This window comes from Suillus fuscotomentosus, assembly GCF_016647785.1.
Source record: "Suillus fuscotomentosus strain FC203 chromosome Unknown F5891scaffold_16, whole genome shotgun sequence".
NCBI lineage: Eukaryota > Fungi > Basidiomycota > Agaricomycetes > Boletales > Suillaceae > Suillus > Suillus fuscotomentosus.
The window spans coordinates 381,718-397,113 of NW_024539528.1; the positions used below are offsets into that span (position 1 = coordinate 381,718).

At 45.5% G+C, this 15,396-nt stretch overlaps 4 protein-coding genes across 4 annotated transcripts; 1 reads left to right on the plus strand and 3 right to left on the minus strand.

Annotated features, from left to right (window-relative positions):
- Nucleotides 1–827: 827 nt before the first annotated feature.
- F5891DRAFT_1186263 (uncharacterized protein) lies at nt 828–2,391 on the minus strand (the record flags this gene model as incomplete). The annotated part of the gene is made up of 6 exons (XM_041366676.1): nt 828–1,093; nt 1,149–1,831; nt 1,882–2,020; nt 2,066–2,075; nt 2,138–2,244; nt 2,295–2,391. 6 exons carry the CDS (start codon nt 2,389–2,391, stop codon nt 828–830), a joined length of 1,302 nt encoding a protein of 433 aa, XP_041228189.1.
- Nucleotides 2,392–3,278: 887 nt separating this feature from the next.
- F5891DRAFT_1127573 (uncharacterized protein) lies at nt 3,279–5,040 on the minus strand (the record flags this gene model as incomplete). The annotated part of the gene is made up of 7 exons (XM_041364194.1): nt 3,279–3,738; nt 3,797–3,945; nt 3,993–4,158; nt 4,210–4,403; nt 4,455–4,499; nt 4,524–4,739; nt 4,870–5,040. 7 exons carry the CDS (start codon nt 5,038–5,040, stop codon nt 3,279–3,281), a joined length of 1,401 nt encoding a protein of 466 aa, XP_041228190.1.
- A 2,028-nt stretch (nt 5,041–7,068) lies between these two features.
- On the plus strand, nt 7,069–8,667 carry F5891DRAFT_1171951 (uncharacterized protein; the record flags this gene model as incomplete). Its single annotated transcript, XM_041365565.1, has 5 exons — nt 7,069–7,100; nt 7,238–7,319; nt 7,466–7,516; nt 7,902–8,132; nt 8,185–8,667. 5 exons carry the CDS (start codon nt 7,069–7,071, stop codon nt 8,521–8,523), a joined length of 735 nt encoding a protein of 244 aa, XP_041228191.1. The 3' UTR covers nt 8,524–8,667.
- Nucleotides 8,668–13,360: 4,693 nt separating this feature from the next.
- On the minus strand, nt 13,361–14,993 carry F5891DRAFT_978522 (uncharacterized protein; the record flags this gene model as incomplete). The annotated part of the gene is made up of 6 exons (XM_041376798.1): nt 13,361–13,429; nt 13,528–13,652; nt 14,237–14,320; nt 14,434–14,488; nt 14,591–14,737; nt 14,874–14,993. The coding sequence occupies 6 exons, from the start codon at nt 14,991–14,993 to the stop codon at nt 13,361–13,363; spliced, it is 600 nt and encodes a 199-aa protein (XP_041228192.1).
- Between the last annotated feature and the right edge of the window lie 403 nt (nt 14,994–15,396).

The following is a 15,396-nucleotide window of genomic DNA, read 5'->3' on the forward strand; positions in this document are numbered from 1 at the left end:
TTCACCCTATACTTAACTAGCCCATTGGAGGAGGTGGCTGATGTGGTTTGCTGGTGGGGGGTAAGTACTCTATATTGTATTGACCGGCCTTTGTTGATGTGCTTGCTCTAGCATCATTCCACCATGTACCCCACCCTTTCACGCATGGCAAGAGATTACCTTGCTATTCAAGGCTCTTCAATGCCATCAGAACAGGCCTTCTCAAGTGGTGGCATGACAGATGATAGTCGACGCAACCGGCTTACACCTCAGGTCTTCGAGGCACTGCAATTGTTGAAGAGTGCCTACCGTAATGGGCATCTACAGGCTGCAACTGATGCAACAGCACATGTCGAGCCTGATGCTAGTGTAGGTGCTACTGACATGTAGAGTACATGTTGTTTTGATATTGCTGCAATCCCAAGTCTCTTTCACATGCATTGAGTCGGAGACGTTCAGCATCCAAATGCCAAACTGAATGTGAACTGAACATCCCAAATGTGTTTGACTATGTTCGGTCCAGCGTTCAGCACCTGTTCATGGCAGGGTGATACTTAACTATGTCCAATAATACACAGTACATTTTGTAAGTTTGTTTCTGAGCTACCAACATGAAGCTTCATGAAGCTTAATGTCCTCAACAGCACATCACACATGTCACTCGAATGATACCAGGCACAATGCCTCAATGGTTCCAAAGATCGGGATCTCTCTTGTGATCTCGATGTTACTGGAAATGTTAGTATTTCAGGACCACATTGGAAATGTTAGTATTTTTAGGACTGGAGTGCAGTCACCAATGAATTTGATTGCTTCGTCAGAACATTGTAAATAGATCACAGTTTAAATTAAAAAGTGCCATTCACAGCACCCCACTTTGAAAGGAATGTATCATGGAGATCCTGCCACACGGCTGCCTGACACTTTGCATATCCTCTGATACCTTCAACCTCTGCAAGCGCGAGCCCTGTGCGATGATCTGCTTGTGCATCCCACCATGTAGCATGCCACAAGAGATATGCCACGACACGCCTCATCTCCTCTTGAAGAAGTTGCACCTCCTCGACCCAACACATGGCTCGTGCGCGAGACTTGCACCATTCAATTCTTAATGCTAGTAATATCTAGGTATCAGCAATTGCAAAATAATAAAAGAAAACATGACCTACATTCGTTGAGCACCGTCTCCCCTTCAGGAGCGTCACTAGCTATGCTGCATGCCTTCCATATCCAGGACAATGTACGGTTGCCAGACGATTGGCCTGGCTTGCCTTGAGACATCTCGCGGATGTTGTCATTCTCCAATTTCGGGAACTCCTCCTTCCATGTAGTGCGAGACAGAGCAGGGGAGAGACGTTTGAGTGCAGACCATGCTCTGTGATACCTTGCAGCAGCAACGGACACATTCGACTTGACCTTGTCAATGATGGCTGACGCGCGTGTGTTAGCTCGCTGGCCACAAATATGGGTATCTTTGAACTTGTAAAGATGTGTGCATAGGCGCAGGTGACATCGGAGGTCATCCAGCGCATCATATGCCTGGGCCCTGCGAAGCTCCCACTCATACTGACTCAGTGTGGCATCACATTGATGCACTGGGTCTGTTGCATCTCCATAGATCTTGGAGGGAAGCCACAGTTCGATCTCGTGAGCCTTCTCTTCAGTCAAATGGGTCCTGCTTGTTGGCATATCCAATGCGCAAAGGCAAGCAACGACCGGCATGTACAAAAGTTGGACCTTGCTCCATTGTTCTATTTTGCATTGTAAAATGTTGCCCCGTTCTTGAAGCTTCGTGCGCTGTAAGTCAGTTGGATGCCCTCCCAGAAGCTCAATATCTCTTGCAAGCTGACACCTGCAAAATAGCCTCAACATATATATGAAACTTTGACAAGTGAAACTTACTGCTGGTCCTCGATCTCCATTCCTGATGAGATTAACACGCTGTGTGAGACTTCCTCATGCAGCGAGTCATCCATACCATGCTCGAGGTTGTCAGCTTCTTGCTGAGAGAGACTGAATTGTACAGCTGCTTGTGTTAGTGCTAGAAGAAAGTGAGTGTTTCGCATTCCTCGAACAACCTAGTAACATATGTTTGCCTGTAAGCGCAAAAGGATGAATCTGATTCCCATCGTTCCACTGCCAACCTCCATTCCGCCACCTGTTCGGGTCTCTCGTGTTCAAGTGCATTGTTGAAGTCTTTGAAATCGCATACATGCTGGTCGCATTCAGGAACAGCAGCTTTAAGCTTTCGTGATAGACTGACACCTAAATAATGAGTCAGATGTAGTTAAACGAAGACATATTGAATGACTTACCCATATTAGTGACCTTCTTCCAATTAAAATCACCGAAATCATCAGGTAACCGACACGAAAATGATAAAGTTTTGTAAAGCTTTACCTGGCCTGACATTTGTATAATATCCATCAAAATTGCAGTTCAAAAGATAAAGCTTTATATACCCGGACTAAGTTGGATGAACACTGCCAACAGTACAATTATGACAGACTACTTGCAATTACTTGCCATTTATCACCAAACCGGCAAATGTTTGCAATCACTTGTCAGTGCTATCAGCTGTTACATACTTCGCTAATGGCCTGGGCTGCATACAATTTTTTCACTCATTTGTTGGTCTGGTTTTTTGAAATTTTTGATAAAAACAAAGTAGCAAATATACATAGGTAATTCTACAACAAATGGAAGCAACAAGATAAGAAAAGAGTATAGACGAGGAAGTAGGGTCCAGATCCAGATCCATGAAGGGCCACAACCATGAAGAAGGACCAGGACCGCGAGGAAATACCAGGACCGCGAGGAAGAACCAAGACCGTGAGGAAGGACCAGGGCCGCGAGAAAGGACCAGGACCGCGAGAAAGGACCAGGACCATGACGAAGGACCACGACCACCAGGAAGGACCGAGATCACGAGGAAGGACCAGGATTGAGGAGGTACCATTGGGGGCCAACCATTGAAGGGGAGTTAGGACCATGACGAAGAACTACGGAGTGACCTTGAGTGAGGAGGGCAAAATAATAATAATAGCGGTGGTAGTGGTTGAATGGGAAGTAGCGGTAGAAAGTTGAACTTGACGAAAAAATTTCAGATGGCTCACTTACATAAGCTTCCTTTCAGGCCGAGCATTGTGATGCGCTGGATTACAATGTGATGCCATTGGTTACCATTCGGTCGAGAAATGCTGGTGCACTTGCGTGATCAAGACCTATTTTCATCTGAATTGTAGGTTTCTTGTCATATTTTATCCTTGAATTTCAGTTTGTTTTTCTTGTATATTACTTTATCTACCTTTGTTTTTGCATGTAATCTCGTGAATTTCTGATCTGATATTACCAAATACAACTAGGAAAACCATCCCCTCGCCGATTTTCTGATGATGGTTGTCCAGAGTATCGCGGCGTGATCCTGGGCCCATCTCGCGAGTGCTCGTAGCAACTGGATTGATGTTGGCCCAGCCATGATCAGGTGCCTCTCCATCTGTCCGCCCCATGCCTTTGAGGAGGTTGTGAGAGTAAGTAATCTGGCAAATTTCAATGTGCGCAGGAAGATGGAATTTTGGCACAAGAAATGTGATGGTCTTGTTATCGTGGTGGCAGAGATGTATCGTAGATGGGTATCGATGCATGCGCTGCCACAAATTCATACTCCATTGACAAGTGATGTCATAAGATATGTTCAGGACCGCAATATCCCCCGTGTGTTGCATGGTCGAAAAGAAGAGATAATCCATGTTCACGTACCTATAAAAAAGCAAGCATCAGTAACAGAGTTAAATCAGGCATGTCATCAACTACATACTTTTTGCCTTTTTGCAAGTCACCGACACCACAGGGCCGTTTGAAATTGTGTCGCGAGCAGTCAACGGTTCCTGCTCCAGTGGCTGCCAGGCCCTGAGAGTTTTTCGTTTCCGCTAAGTTGACTGCATTATGGCTTGCGCATGTGCTTTTCTAAGTTGCTGTCAGACAGGATTCTCGTTTAAATTGAATGACTTCACCTCCTGCGGACATCTCCCGACATCAGTAAGAAATGTCTTGTATTGTTGTTCCTTCACGAAGTATGCCCAGCCACAGTTGAGCCCAGGGTCCATTTGATCTGAAGAAACATTCTTGCATGCCAGACGGAAGTTGGCATCAATCGCGAGAAACAAGGCATATAACCAGCTGGATAACATTGATCAGCGCGATTCTAACAATACAGGTTGAAGCCCATACCGAGTTTCTGACGGGGCACTCTCCCAGTTCTCAGGAAGATTCTTACCAGGCTGAGGACAAGCCAGACACAAGACAGCACATGAGCCTTGCTCTGTTGCTCCAGTACCTGCAGGATCATGTCCCCATCCAAAGTGTTTGAGCAAAGTAATGTTTCGCCATTCCCGTATCATTCGAAGTAGAGCGTCATAATGATCCTATCATTGAGTGTCAGATATTTACAGAACCGCAAATAACAGTTATCTTACTTTCACAATGACCACACCTCTATTGTGAGTAAGACGCGTTAAGGTCTGTCAATATTCGAACGTGGAGACCTTAGATTCAAATGAGAGAATGTGAAAATGTCGAAGAAGCTTGAATGTTGCTGTGGTTTTCGGCTCTAGGACTGTTGCAGGGAACCATCGAATGTGAAGCAGCTGGGTGGTGGGACTTTGAGTGGTCTCGCACCCGCAGAAGTCTAAATTGACTTCATGAATGCCATTCACGTGGAGTATGACGAAATCCTGGCAAGCAGCTGGGTTGTAGCAGCACTCTTGGGTGGGGTGTCCCAGTTGAATTCACAGTCCAAGAGATTTGAGTGTGACATCGTGAAAAAACACGTCCTTCCAATGCTAAGAGATGTTCAATGATAATTTTTGTGAAAACGTTCAAGCGGCTTACCTTAATCCTGTGCAATGGATGCTCATGGTGCCTCTCCATGGTGCATGACTGACAGTATAGCTCGGTGCCAAAACAATCCTCACAACGAAATTCAGCTGGCAAAGAGCAGCCATAAGTTCCATGGCAAGTGGCTTGAGATATGAAGTCTCCACGTCCTTCCAATCTTAACATCTCCAGGATAAAGGCATCTCGTTCGGGAAGCCATGATGCGAGTGGATAATCCTGCACAAAATTAATTCACAAATCCAAATTTTCAGTGCGCTTGTGACTTACCCCTGCAGTGCATTTTCGCTTTCTAGTATGCTCAATGTTGGTATCTTCTAAGTAGTTTTCATGTGCACCATCCATGATGTTGAAATCCAAGTCATTGAAAGATTGAGGATCACACACTGGTAAAACTTGATGTTCTGTGCTTGTGGATGCTGAACCTTTAAAATATTCGACTTGTGCAGATAGTCTACTGCAACTCGTATCCTGGGTCTGAGTGAATGAAGTGTGTTTGTGCTTGGAGGTTGACGGCTGAGAAGCTTCCTCTCTCTCTGTCGTGGCTGAGGCAAGTTGACGAGACTGTTCAAGTTCTCGATTAAGAACATAAAATTTCTCCCACATGTCTTTGCTGTATTGTCGTAGACATTTGCTAACCATGATCATTGGAATGTGGTGGGTAGATGTATTGCTAGTAAACATGAGGCAAACACAAGTCGGTCATACGCTAGTACATCCATGTGAACATGACTCAAACACGGAGGTTTTTCTGATACATTAACTCCCCTGACGAGTGAGCAATGCAAAGTTCTGAAACTCCCCCCCAGTGAATCAAATAATCAATCTCTTCAAGATATGCAACTATGGTGCTGAGAAATCGAGACACTGAGTTAGCTGTACGAAACTCATCCGAAATTGGGCCACAAAAATTAAGGATTTGATCTTGCACATGAATCGTGTGATTTAGAATATCTTGAACCTTGAGCATCGTGTTTGAGATAATGGTGACATCACCATTATCACCACGGTCATCGGTGTATTTGATGCTTTTGACATATTGAAGGAATTTGTCCTCGACAAATTTCTGGGGTTCACAATCATTGGTCAATGACAACATCTCGTCCTTGATACCTTTGAGAGCAAGGAGGCACCCAGGAAGATCTGATCTGTTGAATGTTAATTGTTAATTTTATGTTCATCATATCAGTATCTATTTATAAAACATACGGTGTCTCATTCTCATCATCGCTAGATTCATCAGTCTCCGACAGCTCAGTGTCACTCTCATCTTCATCGTCACAGCTTTTCAAGGCTCTCACAACTGCCTTCTCAAACTGTCGGATCTCCCGCAATGGCTTTGTTTTTTCAACACGAAGTTCTCATTGTCTTTTGAGTATACAGTCTCTGTTTCTTCAATTGGTTGCCCAGTCAGGAACATTGCACCACAGACAATTAATTAAAGAAACGTACTTCGCATAGTGGCGCTGGGACTTCTCACAAGCGGCTTGTAGTTTAGCCTGATTTGTTTTATGTATAGGAGGATGTGGCATGGTGTGAGATTAGTAACTTTAGTTGGTTGTTGGTTGAAAAGAAGCGCAAAGGTTCTGGTCAGACCATAACTCAATTGAACCAAAGCTACTTGCGCAATGGTCAGACCATTTGAAACTACATGTAATACAATTCTCGCAATACACTGACCAAAAGTATTAATTGATCCATTTGAATGAGGGTCTTATTTCTCTACAAACATTATGAGTATACACAGTCCGACATCATATCTTGAGCACGCGGGTTTTGGTCAGACCACAAAGCATTGGTGTAGTAGTACCATATCAATTAAGCATGGGTTTCGGTCTGACCAAAAGTGTTAATTGATCCATTAATGAGGGTCTTATTATTTCTCTACAAATGTTAAGAGTATACACAGTCCGTAGGACTGTGTATACACGTTTGTAGAGAAATAAGACCCTCATTAATGGATCAATTAACACTTTTGGTCAGACCGAAACCCGTGTTTAATTGATATGGTACTACTACACCAATGCTTTGTGGTCTGACCAAAACCCGCGTGCTCAAGATATGACGTGTTATAATGAATTTATGGTGTCTTATTGCTCAAGCGCTCAAGTTCAAGCTTAACATGGTGTACATAAGTGAACATGTATGTACGAGATACTCCATTAAACTCTCCCTAAGTGAATTTTCATTGCTGCAATGTTAAAACCTGATATGATCAAGATCCCCACGTCAGTTTCAAATATGTCATACTGAATCAACATGTACAGTGTCATTTTCACAGTTGTCATTTGCTGTAGTGTTTGTTGTGAGTGACATAGACTCAGTGGAGGATGATGCGTGACATGCAGAAATATGTGCGCGGCAGACATAACAAGTCTGACGATGAGTACGGAAGATGCAAGCAGGACAGCCTTGCAAACCAGGTGATGGTAAGGGTGCATCGGCAAGTGAGTAGCCATCGTGAGCTTTTGTCATTACTTGGTGTCATCGGTCAATACATAATGCAGATCTAGTAGGTAATTACATACCATCTTGGTCGTGAATCAATTGAAGCGCTGATGCGAGCTCGCTCATAGCAAATACTGGCCCATAGTATCCAGTTTCAGATGAGCTGGGGGAGTCATGGACTGTGAATTTCAAGTATGTGAGCTGGCAGGTATCTGTGTGCATAACATACCTTGGTCACAAATTAATTGTAGTGCTGCTGTGAGCTTGCTCATGGTAAACACTGGCCCAAAGTATCCATTTTCAGGTACATTGTATGAGTTGGCAGTGTCAGGGTCCATCATTTGGAGCAAGCAGGAGTGAAAATTTCAACTGAGATGATTATAGCATGATTATATGAGCCTAATTTTAGCTCCGATGCATTGTGATTGGACAACTGACTAACCTCGTGTGCATTTGAACTTTAATTTTGGGTTGGTGGGCGCAAACTCTCCAACTTGTGACACGACTGTCAAAAAGACCGAGGTAAGCCATGACATACATTTCATAAATTAAATTAAAATGACATTGATGTGGTGGGGCAGATGCCGCCTGCAGAATGGACAACACCGGACCAGAAAGCTTTTCTTGAGTCGAAGTACAACAATTTTTTGAAGGCACAAGTTGGGGCGTCTGTTACGCAATTCTGGGGCCCTGTGTTCTCGGAGTGGTTCAGAAGGTTCCCTGAGGAACTTGCAATTTTTGGTGAAGTGCCGGAAGTCTTGTCAGAAGAGCAAAAAGAGGCGAAAGGCACAGCTGTTGAACTCAGGCAAAAGGTGAGTTTATCATTTCATGAGAATCGATTAGACCCACTTACCATTTCATAAGAAAATCAAGAATTGGTTTAACTACCATTCTCAGAAAAGCAGCTGCTCTGCTGTAAACGCAATGGGCAAAACAATTCGGCAGATGCTCACCAACAAAGCCAAGGGCACGCGAATCCACACAGAGGCTGAAGTATTCTCGAAGATGAGGTATGCGGATGACGTCCAGGCGCAAGTGAAGGAGAGCATCGCTTCAGGCAGCCTTACCAAGAGTGAAAAGTTGGGAGCTGTGAGATTGATGACACGCACAGCTTATGAGGATGCGAGTGAGGATGTTAAGGCCTTGTGTAGGGCAAAGGTTCAGGCAGAACGGGATGCCAAGGCATCAGAAGTCCTCAAGTAGACAGATGAGGCCCCTACCAATGCGCAATATGCTAGGTACGAACCATTCTACAACACTCCCACTTTAAGTTGCTCAATGGGTGATTTTATAGGGCACTTACCGAATGTATGGGTCCGATTTCACAATTCATGCAAGTCATTAAAGACATGACGGGTTGGGAATGGAGTCTGATCGGTGCTGGACCAGACCCACGTTTGGACGGAAATATAAATGCTATGAGGTAGATAAGATGTTGTTGTTGATTTGCGAGCACGGGAATCTCACAGGCACTGCAGTTACCATCATCAACAAAAGAAGCACTGGCATGTATGGCCGGTTTCTGCCTTGTGCGGCTTACAAACCACGAACTGACTGGTATGTGGTATTGTACAATTTGTAGCACATATACAAGTAGTAGCAGCTATGTTTGAAATGTAAAGTTTCTACACAAATTGTGCAAAGCTTGTCCAGCAATCAACAGAAGCGCGGAGGTATGTCTGAAAATGTGACGTGTATGCAAGTCGTAGCAGACATGTACGGAATGAAAGCTTGTACGCAAAAATGTGTTAAGCTTGTAAATTACTAACAGATGTGTGGAGGTATGCATATATACTTGCAACGTTGTGTGTCCTATACCAGTAGGAGTCTTAAGGCCTAAGGCCCAGGTGATGCAGGACATCCGGACTATTGAAAGAGTGCTGTGCTGAATGACCTGCCTGGGCCACTGTGCGGACGATGAACATGTATCAAGCAAACATAGTATTGGGTAGGGTAGTACTGGAGTGCCTCCGGGGTCAGGGATGCAACCATGATCAGAACTCATCAAAACCCTCTAGCTCTTCATCACTGTCCTCACCATCCTCTGCACCCAGCTCGTCATCAATCTCCTCATCACCTTCAGTGGCTTCAAAACCTTCCCCATCCTCGCTGTATCCGTCCTCATCTTTTTCTTCATCAAAAACTTCCCCTTCAACCTCCTGTATTCCAGAGTAGCCATAGTCGTTGTACTCCATGTCAGACTCGTCACCTTCATCCAGCTCCGTGATTTCGCGTCGAGCTGCAGACCCTTCCCCATTGTCCATTAGACCACTTTCGGGCTCGTCACCTGTATCAAGCTCCATGGCGTTGCCTACAGACTCTTCCCCATCATCACTCGTATCACTTCTGTCGTCATCGCTGCCGTCCTCACCGGTATGGACTACTGCAGCGCCGGCCTGATGTGTGTCCAGTTTGTCACGATCATCTAGAAAAATGTTGGTTGCTTTGCGAGTTGTTCGATGGCCAACACCACCCCCTCGAAACCTCATCAGCATGTCTCGATCAACAAAACTATTAGAAATTAGCGACATCATCCACCCATGACAATATCACCTACATATTTAGATAGAAATAGGTCCAATCTTCATCGTTGTCACTGGGATGACGGGCGATTGATGGCGACATATATTCGGAGGTATGGCCGTGAGCAAAGGCTGGGATAAGATGGATTCCATGGATGATATGTTTTGGATCGATGAAGCCAAATGCACCAGGATCTTCGCTTGGGATGAAGCCAAGTCGGTGTAGTCGCTTCGCCTTCCAGCCTGAACGGTGACTAAGATCACGGCCGAACCAATGTACCCAAGCGAAGTCGACTTGGATAGGATCATATGACGATGAGTCGACGGCGGGATCGTGATAAGAAACCAGTGCATGAAACACACCAATAATCCGGGCATACCAATAAGGATGGCCATTGGCCTCGTCATCCTCATGGGACAAGACCATGATATCAGCGTGAGTCCTGGAGTTGAGCGAGTCTTGTTCTCGTCGTAGATCGTATGTAGTGTAGTTCACACGGATCACCTTATGTCGATAGATACGATCATTTACCAACATCAGTTGGCAACGCTGAGCAGAGGAGAAGGAGACCTCATCGCCATCATAGTCGTGTCCGAGCAGTCATGCAAGGATGTGATCTTTTAATCTGGGAAGAAAATCCTAGATATTTTAAAATACTGTCTGAGTGACGAGGATAGAGGTTGGAGTCGGGGGTACTCACCATGAAGGCAGGATCACCGTCGTTCTTCCTCAACCATTGAGAAAGACTCAAAAAGTGGCGCGCCCCATTGGAGATGTGGTAGTGTACTCGAGGGTCAGTGTGCGGTAGCCGTTCTGAATCTTCAAAGCGTAAAAATGGCATCTCTATTGCATCAGTAGCAATGCTCCGCCTCGTCTGGACCTCTCTGTTGTGCAATGCAGCGGTTTTCTTCTTTGTCTTGGCCTTATCCTCAGGAATCCGCGTTCTCATCCTGAAAAGGATTCTCTCCCGTCGTTGTTGCTTTGCAATTCCAGATATGTATCGATACTTGCTCACTCGCGGGTAAAAGCGCTTGACGCGCCTGTGCTCAAGTTCGCCCTATGAATCAATATTAGCGCTAAATCAGTTGCTACACAGATCACTACTAGTACTTACCAACTGGGTTGTAAAGTTATCCGTTGTCCCAAATTGTCTGATGGTATTAACATAATCACCCAGTGCGTGAAGCTTATAAGTCCGCATATTAAACTCCCTGCGCTTTGAGCGTCTTTGAGGTTGTTGTTTTACCGAGTTTTCGTGCGCTTGACTGTGGGGCAGACTCTGGGCAACCTTTCGTGCTTGGCGACGGCCACGAGCGGCTTCTTCGCTTGGGAGATCTCGAGTGTCAAAAGTTGCTGTCTCGCTGGAAAAACGTCTCAAAATCTTGCCGATTCGAGTTGTGGATGTATCGAGGAAGGATAGGGTAGTGTCCGTGTGCAGGCGCAACTTTGCCAGTCCATGCCACGTAGCCAATTCAAAAAGAAGGTCAAGGACAAGGGTGTTAAATGGTTCTGGGAGAAGCTCTTCAAACACCAGGATCGCACACTTAAAAACCTTGATTAGTATGCTGTACAAGTACCACTATGAAAAAACATACCTGTAAAAGGTCCTCGAAGTCCCGCGCTGCGAGCTTCTTCATGCTAGAGGCGTTTTCAGTGAATTTTCGGATTGTGCCTCTGCTAAATGTGGGCACTTGGCGATATCTGTTGATGGATATCAATACAAGCAATTGAAGTAGTTAAGCAGGAACTAGTACCATCTATTCAGCTGTTGTATCATATCATGACCATATGCATAAAGAACGTGGATGAGATGTGTAAATGTAGCCTTCCAGACTCCCAGTTCGAATTCGTGAAGCAGATCGGGGACAAACATGGTGTAGAAATTGAATCCAAAGCGTGCGAGCCGAGTTGAAAATGCATTCTAAGTAAATCAGAGAGATAAAATAGAACATAGTATAGGAAACATACTGTGCTGGGGACAAGAGACTCGGGTGCAAGCATCCGCTTGACAAAGATGCTGGTGATGTTAGTGCCCTTGACATACAACCACTCCCGAACCTGTTTGATTATCGTCCATATTCTGTGCCCGTCTTCACACATCTTTGTCTCGCGCCACCGTCTGTCAGCTTTGTTTCCAAGACCACCTATCTTTATCTTGGGGATCAGGCACCGTGGACACGGGCATTGAGCAAGGAATTTAATGGATGCGAGAAGTGTTCTGATCAGGCAAGATAAATAAACTGAAATTGCAGCTTTGAAAGGCCCTTACTTTTCAGGGTAATCTGCCGAGTAAGTAAAGAAACGAGGAAAGACTCTGCGGGAGACACCATCAAGACATTCGATAATGATCCCAAACTCGTATGCGTGCATGAAGTCGTCATCAAGGAGTAACAGCCAGACAGCTTGCATCAGCTCGTGCCGACAGTGACTTAGGACTTCAGCTGTCGCAGCCTTCTTGAATACATGTTGATAGAAATCTTGAAAAGTATCTGTAAGCTGGCGGAAACATGTCAGGCATGGATAGAGCAAAGCAACAAAGCTCATACCTTGGGAATGTATGCGAGATGGTGCACCGCAAACGATGTTGGCTTAACTCGCATGTACTTCGACTGATTGCCTAGGAACAGATAGATAGGCCAAAGTGATGCAGTCCCGAAGTTCGTGAGATGGGTGGAGTCTGACCAGAACATCACCGCCACAATCACAGTCTCGAGTGTACAGCCACCTTCTCGGGGTTGCGAGCGAATTTTCTCATGCTCGACAAGCATTGCAGGTGAATTATAGATTTCTCCATAAATTTTCTCCGCAGGAATGTCGTCAGAGGGCTGGTAAAACATGTTGAATGGGGTGAGATGGAAATGTTCTGCAGCTGATTCATGGAATGCAGCTTTGACGACTTCGAGAGGCTTGCGATAGAATAAGCCAGCAACCTCAAACAGCGGGGCTGCATCCTCAGTTGCATGCCGAACTCCATCGGCTGGGATGCGGATTTTCACACCAGTTTCTATCCATCCGTCTGATGCAGAGAATGAAGAACGGATGTCTTCAGCATCACCCTGATAGTTGTCAAGGCGACTGCTTTCCTTCAAGGCCCCAAACTCCTTGAGTTCAGCTCTGTCGAAGTCCGCTGCAAGGATGACCTCGTTCACGAGACGATCTAACTCGGCCAGAGATTTCATACTGGAACCACTATAAAACCAAGACATGAGACGAAAGGTTGTTGCGTTGAGAAATGGTGTGAAGTAATTTGTCGAAGGAGCTTGAGTTGATCCACCAAATCCTGACCACCATTGTCGGGCCCCGAGGCTGTCCGGATTCTTGGTAAATGTTGGTGAGTCAGCCAGATGTGCCACCAACGTGAGGTTATCGGGGTTGAATGATGGAAGTGAGTGTACATATTGGCGATATATACCATAATGATCTCGTGGAGTGCTGATAATGACAGGAGTTGGGGGCAGTGGATCTATTGGTTCGACCTGTTCTGCATTTGCATCCTCCGAGGTTGAGGACGATGCTGCTACCACTGGGATAGGCGGTAAGTCATCGCGGAATCTTCTCGGTAGGCGGCGGCGGCAATTTGGTAGACCTGACAAACGATATGTGGCAGGTGGTGATGGAGACCTTGGACCCGGATCCTGAATGAAAGACATCAGACACAACAATGTGAAAAATGAGTGAACATACCGGTGGTAACTCTGGCTCAGCAAAGTGTTCACGCAAGTCCTGGCGAGCCATCAACTCTGCTTCTGCTTCTTCCCGACGGCGGATTTTGACTGCTTGCTGAGTTTCTCGGTCATGTCTTCTCTTCGCTAGAGAAGAGGCGACAGCATCAGCTATTTTGCTTGAACAAGACCGTTTGTGGGTACTGAGAGCCCCGCGAGAATCAAACTCTCGACGACAGCCCCTACATGTGTGGGCCATGAAGAAGAAAAATAGAAAAATATAGACGTGAAATTGTGCTAGCATAGACTCAGCCTGGAGAGGGAAGCTAGGGAGTTGAATGGCTTTACAGTGTTTTGCAGTCAGTGGTCACTGTGCGATGACATAATCAAGTTCCGGGTTGAAGTTTGTTTTGGCGTGACAACCTGAAGCATCTGGGTCTCGATGAACTCACTGCAAAGGCCAGATAAATGGCAAACCAATGAAATTTCCAGTATCTACCTGCTGCGGTGTGTAAATCTACAACAAATCTATGGAGAGAAGACACCTGTTCTTAGGGAATGGATGTCTCTGCGGGGAATTATGAATCTGACAGTGCAATAAAAATGAGCTATTCTCCTGCAATGGAAACAGGATGATGAAGAGGGTAGGTAAGAAGCAGGTATGTCCGCGACAGTAGCTATTGAAATTGTGTTGTCCGAACGATACATTGGAAAATGGGTTAGAAACTTACAAGGTGGGTCAGAGAGGTAGCTCGGCACAATCCTTATGCTCTTTCCGAATGTCTCCCTGTAGAGAGACATCTTCACGAGCCACGCTTGTGAGGATGAACCAGTTTAAGGCATTCAGACGAAGCCATCTATATAATTTGTATTCTGAAATGAAAGAAATGAGTTGGTACATTCAACATACGTGATTGAAAATACTTACCGTGATAATCAAACCCGAAATGCTCCACAATCTGCACCCCAGGGTCATTCGCCATCTCAAACACAAAGTTTCACACAAGGATGAATAGCACAGCCTGGGACATATCCAAACCCGGTCAAAATGATCGTGAATTAATACTCAGTGTGCAGCTGCGTACCTTGAACTCTGCCAACGCAAATAGCATCCCTAAGCACATCTGCACCCATTCACCAAGTTCGTACAGATCAGTGATGATAGCGGTGGAATTCACTGTATTGGCGAAGCCAAACAACCAGCTTGAGATTTGGACGGGGTGAAGGAGTTGCTATGACGACATTTTCGATAGAAATGTCTGATTTAGCGTGTTGTGACCTCGAGAGAACGGAGGCGGTGTCAACGTGTGTATGGGTAGGAGAAGGCATTGTACTTGTGAGATCCGATCTAACAGGATGAAGGTGAACCATGCCATAATCACCACTAGCATGGTCTGGTTCTGTTTCGTCTAGACTGCTGTGACCCCCATGGGAACTCGCAAAAATTGTGTTGCTAGATTTTCGGTGATGAACCGAGACCTTGTCCATTGAAGAACTGAGCAAATGCAAGGACGAATAACCGTTGTGTTCGTCTGGTTTGTTATCCTCAAGGACAACGAGGTAGCAAAATGTACTGAAGATTGAGTTGATAAGGTGGGAGATGGAGGAACAAATAGAGAGGCACCGTCGTTAGAAGAGACCACTGTGAGGGATGAGGAATGAGAGTGGGGAGTCAAGTGAGACCAGATGCTGTGATTGAGGGCTCGGAGGTCCTCATATGCGTGTTGCTCATTTGCTTTGACGATACACTTGCAGGAAATAGAGACTTTGGGGAGGCTGGTCACCTTGCGAAGCGAGGTCAGTGCGTAACTTAAATTTTGCCACACATGTAAGCTCACGTACCAAGCAAGAATATTCCGTGTCCATCATGGTTTGATCACTATCCCCGTTA